Source organism: Takifugu rubripes, chromosome 10 (genome assembly GCF_901000725.2).
Source record: "Takifugu rubripes chromosome 10, fTakRub1.2, whole genome shotgun sequence".
NCBI classification, from domain to species: Eukaryota; Metazoa; Chordata; class Actinopteri; order Tetraodontiformes; family Tetraodontidae; genus Takifugu; species Takifugu rubripes.
This window is the reverse complement of record NC_042294.1, coordinates 8,354,478-8,370,585: the sequence shown is the minus strand read 5'-3', so window position 1 is coordinate 8,370,585 and position 16,108 is coordinate 8,354,478. Positions and strand designations below refer to the sequence as shown.

At 43.7% G+C, this 16,108-nt stretch overlaps 4 protein-coding genes and 1 long non-coding RNA gene across 6 annotated transcripts; 3 read left to right on the top strand and 2 right to left on the bottom strand.

Moving 5' to 3' along the window:
- The first annotated feature begins 155 nt into the window (after window positions 1-155).
- On the top strand, window positions 156-4,783 carry LOC101064320 (delta-type opioid receptor). The gene is made up of 4 exons (XM_003968093.3): window positions 156-796; window positions 954-1,206; window positions 1,822-2,174; window positions 2,747-4,783. Exons 2-4 carry the CDS (start codon window positions 962-964, stop codon window positions 3,274-3,276), a joined length of 1,128 nt encoding a protein of 375 aa, XP_003968142.3. The 5' UTR covers window positions 156-796; window positions 954-961; the 3' UTR covers window positions 3,277-4,783.
- Window positions 4,784-5,087: 304 nt separating this feature from the next.
- Window positions 5,088-7,301, top strand: chmp5b (charged multivesicular body protein 5b). The gene is made up of 8 exons (XM_003968075.3): window positions 5,088-5,239; window positions 5,738-5,842; window positions 6,026-6,072; window positions 6,144-6,237; window positions 6,307-6,378; window positions 6,463-6,571; window positions 6,726-6,841; window positions 6,911-7,301. Exons 1-8 carry the CDS (start codon window positions 5,171-5,173, stop codon window positions 6,959-6,961), a joined length of 663 nt encoding a protein of 220 aa, XP_003968124.1. The 5' UTR covers window positions 5,088-5,170; the 3' UTR covers window positions 6,962-7,301.
- fastkd3 (FAST kinase domains 3) lies at window positions 7,249-10,483 on the bottom strand. 2 transcript variants are annotated; one of them, XM_003968092.3, is made up of 7 exons: window positions 10,210-10,483; window positions 8,462-9,938; window positions 8,286-8,371; window positions 7,974-8,148; window positions 7,827-7,896; window positions 7,624-7,738; window positions 7,249-7,505 (listed from the first exon to the last, which is right to left on the bottom strand). In XM_003968092.3, exons 2-7 carry the CDS (start codon window positions 9,927-9,929, stop codon window positions 7,407-7,409), a joined length of 2,013 nt encoding a protein of 670 aa, XP_003968141.3. In that variant the 5' UTR covers window positions 9,930-9,938; window positions 10,210-10,483; the 3' UTR covers window positions 7,249-7,406. The 2 variants fall into 2 exon arrangements, with proteins under 2 accessions (XP_003968141.3, XP_029698292.1); XM_029842432.1 differs by having other exon boundaries at window positions 8,462-9,935.
- Window positions 10,484-10,878: 395 nt separating this feature from the next.
- myl12.1 (myosin, light chain 12, genome duplicate 1) lies at window positions 10,879-13,783 on the bottom strand. Its single transcript, XM_003968074.3, has 4 exons — window positions 13,740-13,783; window positions 12,437-12,636; window positions 11,552-11,713; window positions 10,879-11,415 (listed from the first exon to the last, which is right to left on the bottom strand). The coding sequence occupies exons 2-4, from the start codon at window positions 12,618-12,620 to the stop codon at window positions 11,243-11,245; spliced, it is 519 nt and encodes a 172-aa protein (XP_003968123.1). The 5' UTR covers window positions 12,621-12,636; window positions 13,740-13,783; the 3' UTR covers window positions 10,879-11,242.
- A 473-nt stretch (window positions 13,784-14,256) lies between these two features.
- Window positions 14,257-15,731, top strand: LOC115251175 (uncharacterized). Its single transcript, XR_003889711.1, has 3 exons — window positions 14,257-14,511; window positions 14,619-14,753; window positions 15,586-15,731. It is a non-coding gene; the product is annotated as an uncharacterized lncRNA (long non-coding RNA).
- The last annotated feature ends 377 nt before the right edge of the window (window positions 15,732-16,108 follow it).

The window sequence follows — 16,108 nt, the reverse complement described above, 5'->3', positions numbered from 1 at the left end:
TGTGGGAAACAGATGTTTATCATAATTGTAACAATCTGTCAGATGTCGTTGAATGGCTGCCGATTTGCCAACAGCCTGGGGTGTGCAGGATAACGCGCTTGATTCGGCAGCTGCAGAGAAAGAGATAAAACTCTGCGTGTCGTGTGTGTGGGAGGCACATCAGCGGTTTAAATGGTCATTCACTGGGATGGCGGTTGTTTCCAGCGCCGTCTCCACTCAGCCGGTCGCATGAACTCTCGACGGGCTCTGTCTGCTGGAGCGGAAAGGCAGCAAAACGTGACATTGCCGTGGCTGGTTATGACCCCCAACAGCCACAGCTGAGTGCATGCGTTGGATTTCTCTTCTGTCCTTGAACTTTGCCTCTCTTCAACACAAAGACAATCCACGGTGTGAGTGAAAGGACGGGCAAAATCTGCGGCAGGACACGCATTTATTTGAGATGAGAGTGGGCCATCTCCTGATGACGTCACCCCGGTGTGTTTTTGCCTCACTGTGACACGTGACTGCTGGTCATTGTCATCTTTCACACATACGCACACCATTCAAAGCTAGTGTGTGTGTGTGTGTGTGTGTGTGTGTGTGTGTGTGTGTGTGTGTGTGTGTGTGTGTGTCTGCTGCTGCGCGCCGCCGCCGCCGCGCGTGCGCGATGGTCCGCAAAGCCGCCGCTTCTGTCCAGGCGCGCAGACGCGTCCACAAACTTTGACGAGCTGTAATCTTGAGCCAAGGCAACAAAACGGAATTCATTTGCACGTTTTTAAGATCTTTTTTTTTTTTGGAGTGGATTCGGTAGATCAAGGTGAGTAACCTGCGTGGGTATTGAGTTGCGTTTACCGTGTTTCTGATTGATTTTGTGCCCGCCGAAGTGGCTCCAAAGTGTACACTTTTGTCTCTTGGTGTAATTTATTGGGTTATTCGGTGCGCTTGCACTGATTTTTCCCGACCCAAACAAACAGGTGTCAGCATGGAAAGCGCCACGGTGGGAATTCTGAAAGCAGACAATAACTGTCTGCTCGCCCCGGCCGAGGACTGTCCGGTGAATTTCTCAGCCTGGGTATCCGGATACCCCGACAGCCAGAACATGAGCCACGATGAGAGCTGGGAACAGGAGGGGATGTCCCCCATCATCCCCATCATCACCGCGGTCTACTCCGTGGTGTTTTTGGTCGGCTTGCTGGGCAACTGTCTCGTCATGTATGTGATCGTCAGGTGAGTAACCATCAATGAGGAGGCGTTTTTCTTTGCGTATATGGTGAAAAACTGTGACCTATTTATGATGAGGATTTAGGGAAACGTGGACCTGACATGGGTCTCTGCGGTTCCTGCTGCTCTCTGGAGGTTCTCCAGAGATGAGCAGCAGCTCTTAAGCCCACTTGTCCTGTAACCTGCATGTGCAGTAAACGACAGGTGCTTTAATATCTGGCAGCATTTGGACATTTCTAAATAAATACTGCGATATCTTTGATAGTGTGAATTGGGCTGCTTGGAGAGGACTGAGTGTCATTTACAGTGTGCCTCAGAGGAAGATCTCCCCTGCTGTGATGTGAAACACAGCAGTGCCAACGACGGAGGGTTTGGACCCCAAACAACTCACATCAGCTCGATGGTGCCGCCTGGAGAAGCTGATCCGTCCCAGATATTAATGTCAACTGTTAAGTTAATGTTCAGGGGGCATTAAACCATGTTTGATGCCAATTAACTCAAACAGAATCAATCAGCCAAACACTAGATCTTGTGATGAGCCGTGGCAGCACGAGAAAATGGCACCTGGTGATGTGGGCAGCACCAATGTGGAGCAACCTCTTCCTTCTGCCTGCGTAACAGGTACACAAAGATGAAGACAGCCACCAACATTTACATTTTCAACCTGGCGCTCGCCGACGCCCTGGTCACCACCACCATGCCCTTCCAGAGCACCGACTACATGATGAACACCTGGCCCTTCGGCGAGGTGGTGTGCAAGGTCTTCATCTCCATCGACTACTACAACATGTTCATCAGCATCTTCACCCTCACCATGATGAGCGTGGACCGCTACGTGGCCGTGTGCCACCCGGTGAAGGCCCTGGACTTCCGCACCCCGGTCAAAGCGAAGGTGATCAACGTGTGCATCTGGATCCTGTCCTCGGCGGCGGGGATTCCCGCTTTCGTCCTGGGCGGCACGCAGACAAAGAGCGGTGAGGAAGAGCTTTTTGTCCAAAATAGTCAAGCCTCACTTAAGTATTCCAGCTTTTATACATTTTCTATTACCATGTCAGTCTTTAAAAGGGTTTGTAAGAACATACCCACTTCTGAGTGCAAATTAGTTTTTAAATTGATGGCAGAAAGTGGAATTTTATTTATACAGCATTTTAACACTAATACTGCTTTTGCATAATACTCAAGCCGACTTTACCAGCTTTTAACAGTCACTGGTGCTGGTAGAACCACTTCTGTTGTGCTAAGAGGCAGTAGAAACCATGGCAGATGGCTAATGGCTTTGAGAATTCACCAGGCTCACCTGGAATAAAAGGCATTGGAATTGGTCCATGTGCTCATGTTAGCATAAGCGTGGCCTCCAGGCTTCATCAGAACACAGGATGAATGTTTCCAGGCTTTTGAGGAAGATCTTGTTTAACTACTGTGGTAGTTTTCTGCCATTTAGCTTTAGCAACCAGCTCTGCTAAAAGAGTAGAGATAAGATGATGTTTGCAGCACCACAAGAGCACCACATACCCACAGCTGGTTCTGCCTCTCCTCGACCCTGCAGGTATAACCGAGTGTGCCTTGCAGTTCCCTGATCCGTACGTGTACTGGGACACCCTGATGAAGGTGTGCGTCTTTGTCTTCGCCTTCGTTGTGCCTGTGCTCATCATCACTGTGTGCTACTCCCTCATGGTCCTGAGGCTGAAGAGCGTCCGGATGCTGTCCGGCTCTCGGGAGAAGGACCGCAACTTGAGGCGGATCACGCGGCTGGTGGTGGTGGTGGTGGCCGTGTTTGTGGTCTGCTGGACGCCCATTCACATCTTCATCTTAGTGAAGGCCCTGGTGAACGTGCCTGAAACCACCGCCATCATGGGCGCCTATTTCTTCTGCGTGGCTTTAGGCTACACAAACAGTAGCCTCAACCCGGTCCTTTACGCTTTTCTGGATGAGAACTTCAAACGCTGCTTCAAGGACTTCTGTCTCTCGGCCAAACTGAAGGGGGAGAGGGTGTCGCGGGGCAGGAAGACCCCCAGCGCTGTACGGGAGAACGCAGTGCCCCTGGAGAATCCAGACCCGACCAGTAAGCCCACATGACTAGCAGTGGAACTGTCTTCAGTGTCCCATATTGGAAAAGAGTCACATGACCTGGGCATAACTCACGTCACCTCAGCAACGTAAAAGATTTGTTTATTTTGGCTTTTCAGTTAGTTCCGTCAGTCATTTTTCATATTCAGATCACAAGAACGTGAACTCAAATCCTTCCTAAAACATACAAAGATGTAGCTCCACACAGGTTAGATTCACACCATTGTGTTTAGATTTTTTAGCCTTTTCAGTGAGAAAAATGTGGACTAAATCCACAAATGCTTTCAGCTGATACAGCGTTTGGTTATTATATTCACACAAGATGAATTTAGATGTTGTGTACCAGTCTAACAGGAATCTGAATTCATCATATGACTAATTTTTGCTCCCAAAGAATTCTGGTGGAAAGCCATACTAATGTTTACATTGCCTTTGCTTTGCTTTTTTTAAAATTCTTTCATTTTCTTTTGCTGATAAATGTCTCAGATTATCCATCCGTGCTGTGATGAAGGTCGTTTACCCACCTTTTATGTGACCAACTGAGAGCCCAAAGATTTGTAGACCTGCAATGCTAGAAAGGCAACTTTGGCTGCCTGGTGTGTTTCAGCCTGCGGTCTCCATCGGGACCATAAAGAAAAACACTGCAGTTGTCATTATTCCACAACAGTGACTCCGTGTGGCCTCTCAAGCCTGCCGTTGATTAGCGTGGTTACTCCAGCAACAGCCATGCATCTCTGCAATATGCATTGATGTTTTAGGCCTTATTACATAAAAGACGTAATAGTGCCAAAATTCCCAGGATGTTTTTGGTTCTAGGGCCAAATAACAAACATGTAGTATTGTTTAATGGGATGTGACCTGCTGTTATTACATTTTGTCCAATTTTGTCTCATTTTATGTACTTCCTGCTGTTGCTTTCCTTCCCAACTGTGCCTTTAGCAGTCCAGGATAAAAGTAATGACCACAGAGTTGATGAATCACTGTCCGCCGATATGTGCCAAAGAATGCGTGTTGAGGTTTAATGGAAAATCCTGGACTTGTGCATTTAAAAATTGACAGAGGGCTCGGCTTCAGCTTTGAATCTGGACTTGGGTCCAGTTTGATGAGTTGTCTTGTATATTGTGTACATATACATCACATGTTGAATTACTGTGAAATGCTTTTAACTGTAGATAAATGCCTGATTAACAACATAGTATCAAGAGAATATTTAAATATCAATCCTTGTAGAATACGAGGCACATTTTTAATAGATGAACTTTGCACAGATGTCAGTAAATTATGGTTGCAGCATGTCCGTGATCTTGTTTCTGCTGCCGTATTTGTCACATACATGTATGTAAATTATAGGTTGTACTGTCAGTTTGGAATGTATTGACTTTGCATTGTATAAAGATGTCCAGGGCATGAGCATATTTATGTCAGTTTAGATTTGCTGCTGCTACTGCCGTCACTGTAAATTGGCTTTGCCTGCAGTTAATCAAACACGAAATGTCCGTGAAATGTTCAAATTAAAGTCTGTTTAATGAATTCAGTTTTGAGTTTCATTCCGGGTATGTTGACAGATTTGTCTTTGTCGGAGAAGCACGTTTGGTTAATTTGAGTTGAGTTTGGGGTAAAATGTACCGACCGCGTCCTCTAGTGGAAACATGTGCAATTGCAGATATTTGCCGGACATTTTTTAAATGACTGATCAGAAGCCAAAATGATACAACTGATGTATGATCAATTTAAAAACAATAGTAAAGAACCCAGACCAAAAAAAAAAAGAAATACTAGGGGGCGTGGCTGTAATAACCACGTGACTCATCATAAACTCACTTCCGGGTGTTTCTTTCAGCCAGGACCGTGACAGCGGACGACAACAACTTTTCTCCCGCATCAAACTTACCATTTTGTCAAAATGAACCGAATTTTTGGCAGCTCGAAGCCTAAAGGTCCGCCGCCTAACCTCACCGACTGCATTGGAACTGTAAGTTTAATCCTGAATTAACTTTCTAAACGCTTAAAAAGTAATCAAAGACGGAGGACCCCTCCTTGCTAAAGTATTAGCTAAGTTTGATGGCAAGAAAATTAGGTCAGTGGATTTTTCATGACTTTTTAACATTTGGAATTGATAAAACAACGCATTAATTATGCTGCCGATAGAAAATCATTTACCCGTTGACAAAAAATATTCACGTTTTAGAGGTTTTACGTGACAGTGTTATGAAAAGGCCAGTTCATAAACGTATTTAAAGTGAAAACAATATGTCCGTCTGTTAAGCTCATGAATCAGCATCATGTGGACATTTGAAAAGGATCTAAACGTGAAAACAGAGGAAATGGTCTCACTCAGTCAGTGAAAACCCTGGCCACGAAGCAGTCATACAGGTTTTTGTCTGGAGTTATTATTAGTTGACTAGATAGACGGAGGAAGTGGGTAACACGCCGGTTCAGCCTGAATCCTGATGGTTGTGTTTTATCTCAGGTTGATTCCCGGACAGATTCAATTGACAAGAAGATCTCCAAACTCGATGCTGAACTTGTTAAATACAAGGATCAGATGAAAAAGATGAAAGATGGACCCTCGAAGGTGAGATTTTTCCCTCTATTACTGTTCTATACGGTGCAAAATGGGAATAATATATTTTCTACTCGCCAGGACAAAGTCTAGTCAATGTTTTCTAATAAAAGCTTCATTCTTATTGTTCTTTTGTTTAAAAATCAATATGAGAGCATGTGTGATTGACATGTTTCTTTTATTTCTGCTGCCTAGAACATGGTCAAGCAAAGGGCAATGAGAATTCTGAAACAAAAGAAAGCGTAAGTTTTTTTATTTCCACACTTGATGTCTTATTGCCATTTGGAATTGAAGTTGGCAATATATATTACAGATATGAAAACCAGAGAGACGGCCTCGCGCAGCAGTCATTCAACATGGAACAAGCAAACTACACAATCCAGAACCTTAAAGACACTAAAACTACCGTAAGAGGCTTTGACAGAAGCTCAACAGAATATCTGGCTCTCCATTAACATTTGTTTTTGTTGTTTCAGGTTGATGCCATGAAGACTGGCCTTAAAGAGATGAAGAAAGCCTACAAGAAAGTGGACATAAACAAGATTGAGGTAGCAAAGCAATCCGTGCCTGCTCTATGCCCTTCTGGACTTACAGTTGATACAAAAACATTTACTTTTTTATTTGACATTCAGGACATTCAAGATCAGCTGGAGGACATGATGGAGGACGCCAATGACATCCAGGATGCGCTGGGCAGAAGCTACGGCACGCCTGATATCGATGAGGCCGACTTGGAAGCAGGTCAGTAAAATACTTCGGTGTTAGAATTACACATTTATTTATGTACCTCCTTGTTATTGGTTAATGTCAGAGGTCATTTCAGTGCAGTCGTGGGAAATATTGCAAAGGTTTGCTAAAATTGCAAACAATGAATGTTGTTTGTCGCCATGAACAGAGCTGGATGCTTTGGGAGATGAGCTGCTGTTCGATGATGACAGCACCTACCTGGATGAGGCCTCGACGGCCCCCTCCATCCCGGAAGGCATTCCCGGAGACAAATCAACCAACCGGGTATTTGACAGCTTCAGAGTTTTCTTGTAATGGTGGAGAGGGTTATTAACCAGGGTTTTTGTCTTTCAGGACGGTGTTTTGGTGGACGAGTTTGGACTTCCTCAGATTCCTGCTTCGTAAAAGAGCAGAACTCTGGTCTTGTTTTTACATGTATCATAGTCTCATTTTCTATTTAACCAACTGACACTCAGTCTTTGTATCATTCCAAATCCAATTCTTTCCTAATGATGAAAGCTTATCAGTGATTCGGGTTATTTCAGTTAAGGGATGGCATATATACTCTTTATATCTGGAGTGATTAGAAGTGGGTTTTCTCTTAGCCTTGTACAGTTTATTCTTCAATGACTTGATAAGAATAAAGTAAATTATATTTTCCAAGCAATTATTGATGTCACCTTGAAGTCAGCTGCTTTAAAGGTCACTTTATTCTGAAATTAAACAACAAAATGTGCACAATCAATAAGTTAAAGATGTCATTTGTAATATATATTTTTTTAAAATTAGATCTATCCTGTCCTTCAAGTACAAAAAGACCTCTGATGGCACATGAATGGCATTTTGATGATCACCAGCTCAGCCTGTAACTGTGGGGGAAGATTTTCTTGTGTAGATATTCCACAACACTGGCCTGGTTTTGCAGCTTTTCAAATTCATAAAAAGGAATCTATAAAGACAGAATAAACAAAAAGACTTCACTCTCAAATACTGGGCAAGCTGGAATGAAAAGCAGAGTTCAAAACAAAAGGATAAATGTAAAGCGAACGTGACGCAGAGGCTCTAACCTGAACAACTTCATATCCCAGAAGCCTCAGATGCCGCTGCTTGATGGCTTCTTTTCCCAGAAGCTGCCTCTTGTTTACAGTGAACCTCTTCCGCCCGTCGATACACACAGCTATCCTAAAACGTGTTAAAAGTAGCATGAAGGTCCAGCTCTGTGACTTACAGCACAATCAAACCCTGAGGTCTGATGCATGAAACCATTTACCTTTTGCATACTTCATCAACGTGACTGGCGGGCAGCACGAATCCCTCCTCGTCCAGTTTGATCTCCACATCTACGTGAAAAAGAAAAGCAATCATTAAACCTGCCGTGTCCATGCAACAATCAGGACTAAAACCCTATTTATGTTACCGAGAGTGTAGCAGTTGGATGTCAGGACTTTGGATCCAAAGTAGTGACGGGCACCGAGCAGGTTCACCAGCCCCGTTTTCACAGAGTTGTACAGATGCAGATCCACAGGCGTCTCCAGGGAGCGTCCCGGCAGGAGAAAGGACTTGACCTGGTATTTGGGAGGAAGTCTGGGACCCTGAGGGGACGGTAAAACAGCGGCAATACCAAAATCAGGCGTCGTGGCCAGTTCAGACAGCAGGAATGCACTGAGAGGGTGTGTATTCAGGTTTCACCGCTATGTCGAGTTCACCCTTTCATTATTTTGCATGTTACCTCATAGAAAGGGCACTCCAACTTCATTGTCATGTAGAGCTGAGTCAGTTGTGCTAAAACGTAACGGTCCACCCTGTTGCCGTCCTCTGAAACACAGTTTTGTTCCTGTTAAACGACAATGCTTGTGGGCAAAACGATCGAGGGAGCTTTCCAGTTTGACAAACACAGAACTTTACCTTGCAGTTGTTGGAGGAAGTAGCTTTTAAACACTTTGGAGACAAAGTTAACGGGGAACCTCTCCACCAGGGTGCAGGAGTGGAGCAGGTTGAGCAGACTTTGAGGCTGGAAGTGTGAGAAGTGTGAGTGCAGGATGTTCTCCACTTTCCTGAACACAGTGCCAGCATTCGGGGGGAGGTAGCCCAGCTTTCCCAGCACCATAATGTGCTTGGCCACCTGAGTGGTGCTGAAGTCATCTGCTCGATACACAAAACTCTCTGCAACGGCGTCCAACACCGTTGGAGAAAGGATGTTCCTACTGCTGAAGAACTGGATGACCTGGGTGACAGTCTCTGGGTGGGAGGTGAAGGTCATTGTGGGCACGTACTTCTCCATCGCATCCACAAAGTAATGGTCGCTGTGGCCAAAGTGCATGAGGGCACCAAGCACGCCGGTGAGTTCGTCATCGGTGAAATGGGGCACGTGTCGAACAGCCTGCTTGCACAGGTTGATCACGAGAGGCATGGCTTGCGTCTGATTCAGGGTCACCAGAGCATTGAGCAGCACGCTGACAGCAGTGGGGTTCAGGCGAGAGCTTACCGTCAAAGCGTGGGCGTGCATGGCGTTCAGTAGGTCTTGGTATTTCCCATTTTGGAACACAGCGCTTTGTAAAAATCTATACACAGCAACAAGTTCAGCAAGACTCCACTGTGCAGGCTCCTGCTTCTGGATTTGCTCCATCGCCTGTTCCAGCATCACGCAGTTGGGACCCTCGATAGCCACCATGGCTTGGCCCAGAGTGCAAAGCTGCACCACAGTCATAACCCCTCTGTCTAACCTCTCCTGGCTCTCTGACACCAAACGCACCATCAGCGTGCTCCAAGGGTCCAAGAAGAGGCGGGTACAGGCCAAGAGAGCTGATGCCAGGCCGGCATCCGTGAGCCGCCTGGATTCCTGCTCCAGCTGGAAGCACAGCGCTCGGATGGTGTCCTTCTCTAGCACTGCAGGGTTTTTCAGACAGTTGCCCGCCTGCTCCAGGTCAGCTACACGGTGAAGCGCTGCGGCAGCCATGGTGTCTGACATGATCCCCACACAGTGCAGCAACGAGAACACCTGCCGGGAGGAAGAGCAACCCTGCAGACGCTGCTGAAAAGCTTCCTCCTCTTCAACAGTGGGACCATGGAGCTGGGTCAGGTGAAAATGGGGTCCTGAATCTCTGTGGAGACCGACGGAGCTATTGGAGAATGGTTCTCTGGTATTGGTAGTGGTAGTGCCCAGGCTCCTTCTGACACAGGCCACTTGGAGTTGTTTGTAGCCCTGTCTCCCAATGAATCCACCTGCAGAGGTACACTGGCAACCCATGCATAAGGCCTGACCAGGACCTCGGACACTCAGGAACCTAATGGGTAGAAGACAGCGTGATGTTCCGAGCTGTCTCAGCAGCAGAACTCCATGGAGCAGCTTCTGAGCCATGACCCTGAGACTCATCAGACCCTGCTGAATAAAAAGGGGAGTTTAAAATGGTTTGAATCGTCGTTTAGCCGGAAAAAAACCTGCCATGTTAACGAGAACAGCATTCAAACCTATCTAGGTTAGTTGCGCAGACAACCTTGAAGTTAGTTTAGGTAACGCTAGCTATTTAGCTAGTAGCTTCCTGGGCTAATTTGGAGGGTGTGTATGTGTGTGTTTAAACTGAAATGCAAGACTAAACTGAAATGTAAGACTAAACGTAACACTCGCAAATATATGACTTCAGAAATATCCATACCTGGGCCTTCCGAAAGGAAGAAATGTGCTAAGACCCCCCAAACATGTGTATATAACACCGGCTTGGACACTGCCGCGACGATGACGCAAATGTGGTTCCGTAAACCTTGTGAGGCGTTCACGGGAGGTCGTAACTATGTTGATCATCTTTCATAATCGCCATGCGACTGTTGGACAAATGTAGTTTTTGTTTTGTTTTAATTCGGGCTTTGTTGTAGTATAAAAATCCACCAAGAGACAAGGTGAAAGTCATGTTTTAAAGAAAATGTTCATCGTGTTGACTTTATTCTTCATGCTAAAAACTGTCGCAAAGATAGCAGTGTTTTGCGTAAAACGTACATGTAACATCCGGAATGAGTGCGTTTTAAAAAAAATAATTGCTCCTTACAAAATGTCTTGTGATAGACCTTGGTTTTCGATGGTGGAAGTCCTCAGATCTTTCTTGTAATATCCAGGAAATAATTTGATTAAAATGAGTTTCTTCAGTGTTTCATCGTGAAACTTTCATCGGGGCACTTTCAACACTATCAGGGTGTCTATATAACAGACAAGAACCCAAGTAATGTTTGGGTTGATGGACTTCATAATATAAAGAATTTTAGCATTTTTCCAGACCACTTTGGGTTCACAAAGGCAAAAGCGATTAAATAAAGACAGCACAATTAAACAGTTATTTCCATGTGTCATTTATGGAAGGGAAACAGAGAAAGTACAACTTGATAGAGGGTTTTATTTAAAAAGTTTATATTATAAAAGGCAAAATTCAGCTGAACCAGATCACAGGAATTGCAAAGACATCCCTTAGAGCATCCATGGTGCTAACACATCACATCTTTACATGAGAGGGAAAATAACATTCAACAACTCATTACAGTAATTGAGATGTGAACGTTTGGCAAAACCGGGAGCTCACAAAAAGTAGAAGAGAGTGGACATTTATTGCTTTGGTTTGTTTAAAAATGGGTTTAAACTGGAGGGCTGGAAATACAGCACGGTGATCTAGCTGACCGAGAGGAATACGCTGGGCTGGCTTTTTAATCGTCCTTGTCCTTGGCACCATGCTTTAAGATGCGTGTGAACTCCACGTAGTTGAAGTTACTTTTCTTGTCGATGGGGGCTTCTCTGAAGAGCTCGTCCACCTCTTCATCTGTAAACCGGTCACCCATTGTCGTGAGCAGCTCTCTGAGGTAATCTTCCTGAATAAAACCTGGGGGGATTGTTAAATCAGATAAGGCGACAGAGAAGAAAATCCTAATTATCCTAAAGAATTTGCTGTACTGGCAGAGATACAGATACCATTTCGACTTCATTGCAAAAAAAGGATTAAAAAGTCAAGGTTTTACCTGTTCCTTCTTCGTCGAAGCAGGCAAATGCGTTTCTGATCACATCCTCGGGGTCTGTACCGTTGAGCTTCTCTCCAAACATGGTGAGGAACATGGTGAAATTAATTGGCCCGGGAGCTTCGTTCATCATGGCCTCCAGATATTCATCAGTTGGATTTTTTCCTGTTTGAGAAAAAATGTGCAGCACTCTTACAAGTTGCAAAACATTTGAAGAATAATTTAAAAGTACATTTTAGCCTTACAACAGTTGATAAAACAAAAATGTGCTGCACTCTTACAACTTGGAATAGATTTTAAAAATCAGTTATAAGAACATCAAACACATGCAACTTTAAAAAAAAGCCTAGTCTGGAGCGATCTGCCTATGCTGCCCTCCCCCATAGAGCAACAGTTTTCTGCAAGTCCAGGCAAATATTGTGCTGGAGCTGATAGCAAAGCAGTCGCAAAAGAATGTTACAGACTAATGTGCCACACATGCCAGTTAACAATTGAAGCACATACTTTCTTTAAAAAATATACTTATAATGAACCCAGAGAACCACTGCGTTGTCTAAAAGAACATGTTCCAGCAGTGAAAACAAACACTGCAGCTTCCATTCCTGCATTAAAGCTGCAGTTTGCAGTACATACAAACCTTAGTACTGACATCTAGGTTTGCATTTCATCTGGTTCCATAAAGCTGTGACATGTTCAACAATCTATGGGTCTTGATAAACAAACTCAGCTGCACTTTGCATAACTGGTACAAGTGTATCTCTCTTCAGAAACAGTCAGTAAACAGTACTGGGACAGTAAACACTGTTGGAGTACACCCAAATATGTAAAGTTCTGGACTGTTTGGAACCTCTTTCAAACCTGTTTGTTCTGCTCAGTGGTTCAACTCACCCAGTGAGGCAAGCATGTCATGAAGATCCTCCTTGTCCACAAACCCATCTCTGTTCTGGTCAATCATGTTGAAGGCTTCTTTGAACTCCTGGATCTGGGACTGATCAAACATAGCAAAGACATTGGAAGTTGCGCGCTGAGGGCGCTTCTTCGTGGTCTTTGCCTTTGTCCTTTTGCTTGACATCTTTGCTGTGTGATACCTGTGGCGACAAATCAATCCAATATTTGTTGTTGCAGACCACCAAATCAGCCTAAACCTACTAAGCAACGCAAGTATTGTGACAATTTGTCTAAAGTTGCGCAATAATGACCAAACTAACAAGAATGAAATGTAACTAAATGCTCTTCTCTTGACACAACGCCCATTGAGACGACAATGCAATAGTGGAGGGACGAATGATCTTTGTCCCAACAGACTGGGAGATAAACTCATCAAATGGAAATGGATCATGCATCATTCCTGCCTAGAGCACTGACGGCGTATTTTAATAGTGAGGCCGTGATGCCCTAGCTAGTGTCCCTGACTGAGCTATAAATGGAAATGTTCTTCAGCTTTCTGGGTTGATCAGCTCACTCCCTCCAGTCTGAGCAAGAAAACTACTGATGTGAGGACGGATGACCTTATCAGGCAATGCCCAGAACACGAGCAGAGCTGGACGATCGTTCTGACAGACAATCAACCTTCCCCGGTGTTATTAAAATGATGCAGCTTGTCTGTTTAGCGACTATTGTCAAAATGTTCGGTTTTCTACTGAAGCAAAACAAGGCTACAGTTCTTTCAAAAAAAAAAAGTCACAATAGAGTGGTGCGTTTCCTCTTTGGATTTTCCTATTACAAGGCCAGGTGAGACTTATTGGAAAGAATATTTAACAAACTAGATCCGAATAAGATGCAGTATGTTTGATTAGCCCGGTAAGTATAAGTATTCGTGGCTAGAGGCCTAGCTTGAGCCACACATAAACTGTTCATACTACAAAAGCTTAATGCCACTAAAAACACAGAATCCCCTGAAGTTACTCGCACCGACAGGCTTTTAACAAGCGAAGCAAACATCGGCGTTTTCACGTCTAAACCGTCGCCATTATTGACACACTGTTGACATTAGCAATCGATTCATTAGCCGCGAAGCTAAGATTCAGCCGTGCTTTCAGAGCGACTAGCCGGATACCAAAACGTACATTATACGATCTCATTCACATTTATACTTTTATTATCGTGCTAAGTAATACGGAAGCTGGGCATGAGCACCTTTTCTATGAAGCTAACTATTGCAGAGAGAACTCTGGTGTTTAATGAGGCTTACCTGACACCGAGAGAATATTTGTCAGCTAGCCCGGAGCAGCTCCTTTTCTCAACCACCGCCCTTCACTTCCTGGTCGTAACGCAATATTCAGTGCTGAACATTCAGAACAAACCAACTGGGCAGAATAGGGGTGGAGCTCAAACGTTAATCTATTATTTCTCATTGAAACAACAACTCACGCATATATTATTTTTGAAAACTACAAAAAATGCCTTTTAAAATAAAGAGGAGAATAAAAACACCACTATGTTTCAATGAAATTGGTAGCGCATGTATAAATAATTTATCGTCACACCCCAGCGAAGTTAATGTAACTTTCACGAACACTTATTGGGAGCGTTGAAGTTCCCGTATATGCCCTTTTAAGGGAAGAAATAATGTAACGTCCTCTTGCTTTGTGTTAATACAAAATTATTTGAAAGTGGGGGTACTGTAAATAGTTCTACGGTTAATGTAAAGCTGTCATTGTTGTTATTTCACGTTTGTTTCTACATACCCACCACAAGATTCTATTCCATACAAACCAACACAATAAAGGAAGAAGAGCATCATGAGGGTAGATTCTGTCCATTGGTGACACATAAATATTTGGTGAACGATTCATTGCTGTAAAGGAAGACATAATGCATCGCTGCAGCTGCCCAAAAGCATAACGTGGAAATATAGACTCATAGGTTAAAACAGAACACAGCTGTCCTTTTCCTTCTCTTGTTTTACCCATTTGAACGCTTATGGAAATGTAGACGTGATCAACACACTAGCTCAGGAAACAGTAAGGGATTTTAATTTAACTTGATATCAATTTTAAAAATGATCTCTCAAGACATTGTTGTAAAATCAAACTGACTTAAAATATTTTTAATGTATTCCTACCTCCAGACACTAGATGGCGACCTCGGGATTAGCACGTGTTATTTTGCTCCCAGTCTACTGATGCTCACCATGAAGATCCCGGCCCAGATCCCAGAAGACTTTCCTACAGTTGGAATTTGGACAGCTGAACACGGTGACACGGTGGGAATGTATTCTGATTCATTCTGACCATGAGTATCAATTTGAAAAAAATTAAGAACGGCAAAATTCTTCAAAATCCTTGCCATAGTGTCAAAAACATGGAACCAACTTAAAACTATATTATACCCACTGATCCTAAACAAATAAATTAGTTCCTCTGTCAGTAGGTGGTTAAATTCTCTGTTGACAATGGTCAAGCACTTCTACTAAAATAGATTTATCTTCAAATACCAGAGGGTACAATGGGATGAAGTCACAGTATTTTACTGGGTAGATAAGAAGTAAAGAGCATCAAGGGAGAGACTCAAAACTGTCAGAGACAGCTGCCCAGTATATTTTAAGCCGGGATGTTAAATCAATTTAATTAGATGTGAGAGGGAATAAGCATTAATACTTTATTTATTATAATAGAGTGGCTTTTTAATGCCATATTACTGCATAACTCCACCAAATACATGTAGTCTATTGTATGTTAATGCTGCTGGGGATTCGTTTACAACCCAAACCAGGAAAATGAAAACCCACTTAGTTATCCTCTGAATCTGATATTGACGAGATAAATTAAAATAATGCAACAAACCAGAGGGATGCTTCTAGTTTAGCACATTTAACTTCACGTCGCCCCCCTGAACAAGACACACTTTAATTTGTTTTAAGCCCTAAACTTTTATCTCATAAAAGTCTTCTTTAGGAAGGAGATTAAAAGTTTGTGATGCTGCAGTCATAGTGCATTAAAATACATCAAATAGTTAATTTCCAATGACCTATTTAGAGCTTTATTTTGTTCCATTTTCCTGACTTTTCTCCTGATTGTGTCTCATACACCTTTCAGATCGACACTGCTCACATCTGAACAATATCAGCCTCCTTAGAGCCAAAAGTGCCATCTTTCTCCCAGAAACACCCTTTTGGGTATCTGGGGCCCGCAGGGATGTCTGCAGTGTATAATAAAGGGAGAACGTCAAGGAAACTGCGAGGGGCATTCACTGTATGTGAAGCAGGCAACAAACACAAAGCTAAAGTTAGCAGCCACAGCTGATGCTGCTGTGAATAAAAAGTCAAAACAAAAGCTGCTGGATTAAGCAGCAATATAATACTATAAGCTGAAAGGCCTTTGTATTTTGGACTGGAGTTTTAAAAAGTAGCGCTGTTTAGAGTATAGGATGGTAATATCAGAGTTATGTGAGAGATTTAGGGGGTCACCCGCTAGAGAAAAGGGCTACCACGAAACATATGAAGCACAGCCAGGACAGAAACACAAAAGGGAGCCTGTGTTTACCTGCATACCAGGCTCTAATGCTCACTGGCAGAGCTGCACCCATAAATGCGTTGCGCTGCTGGGGTGGACTTATCCC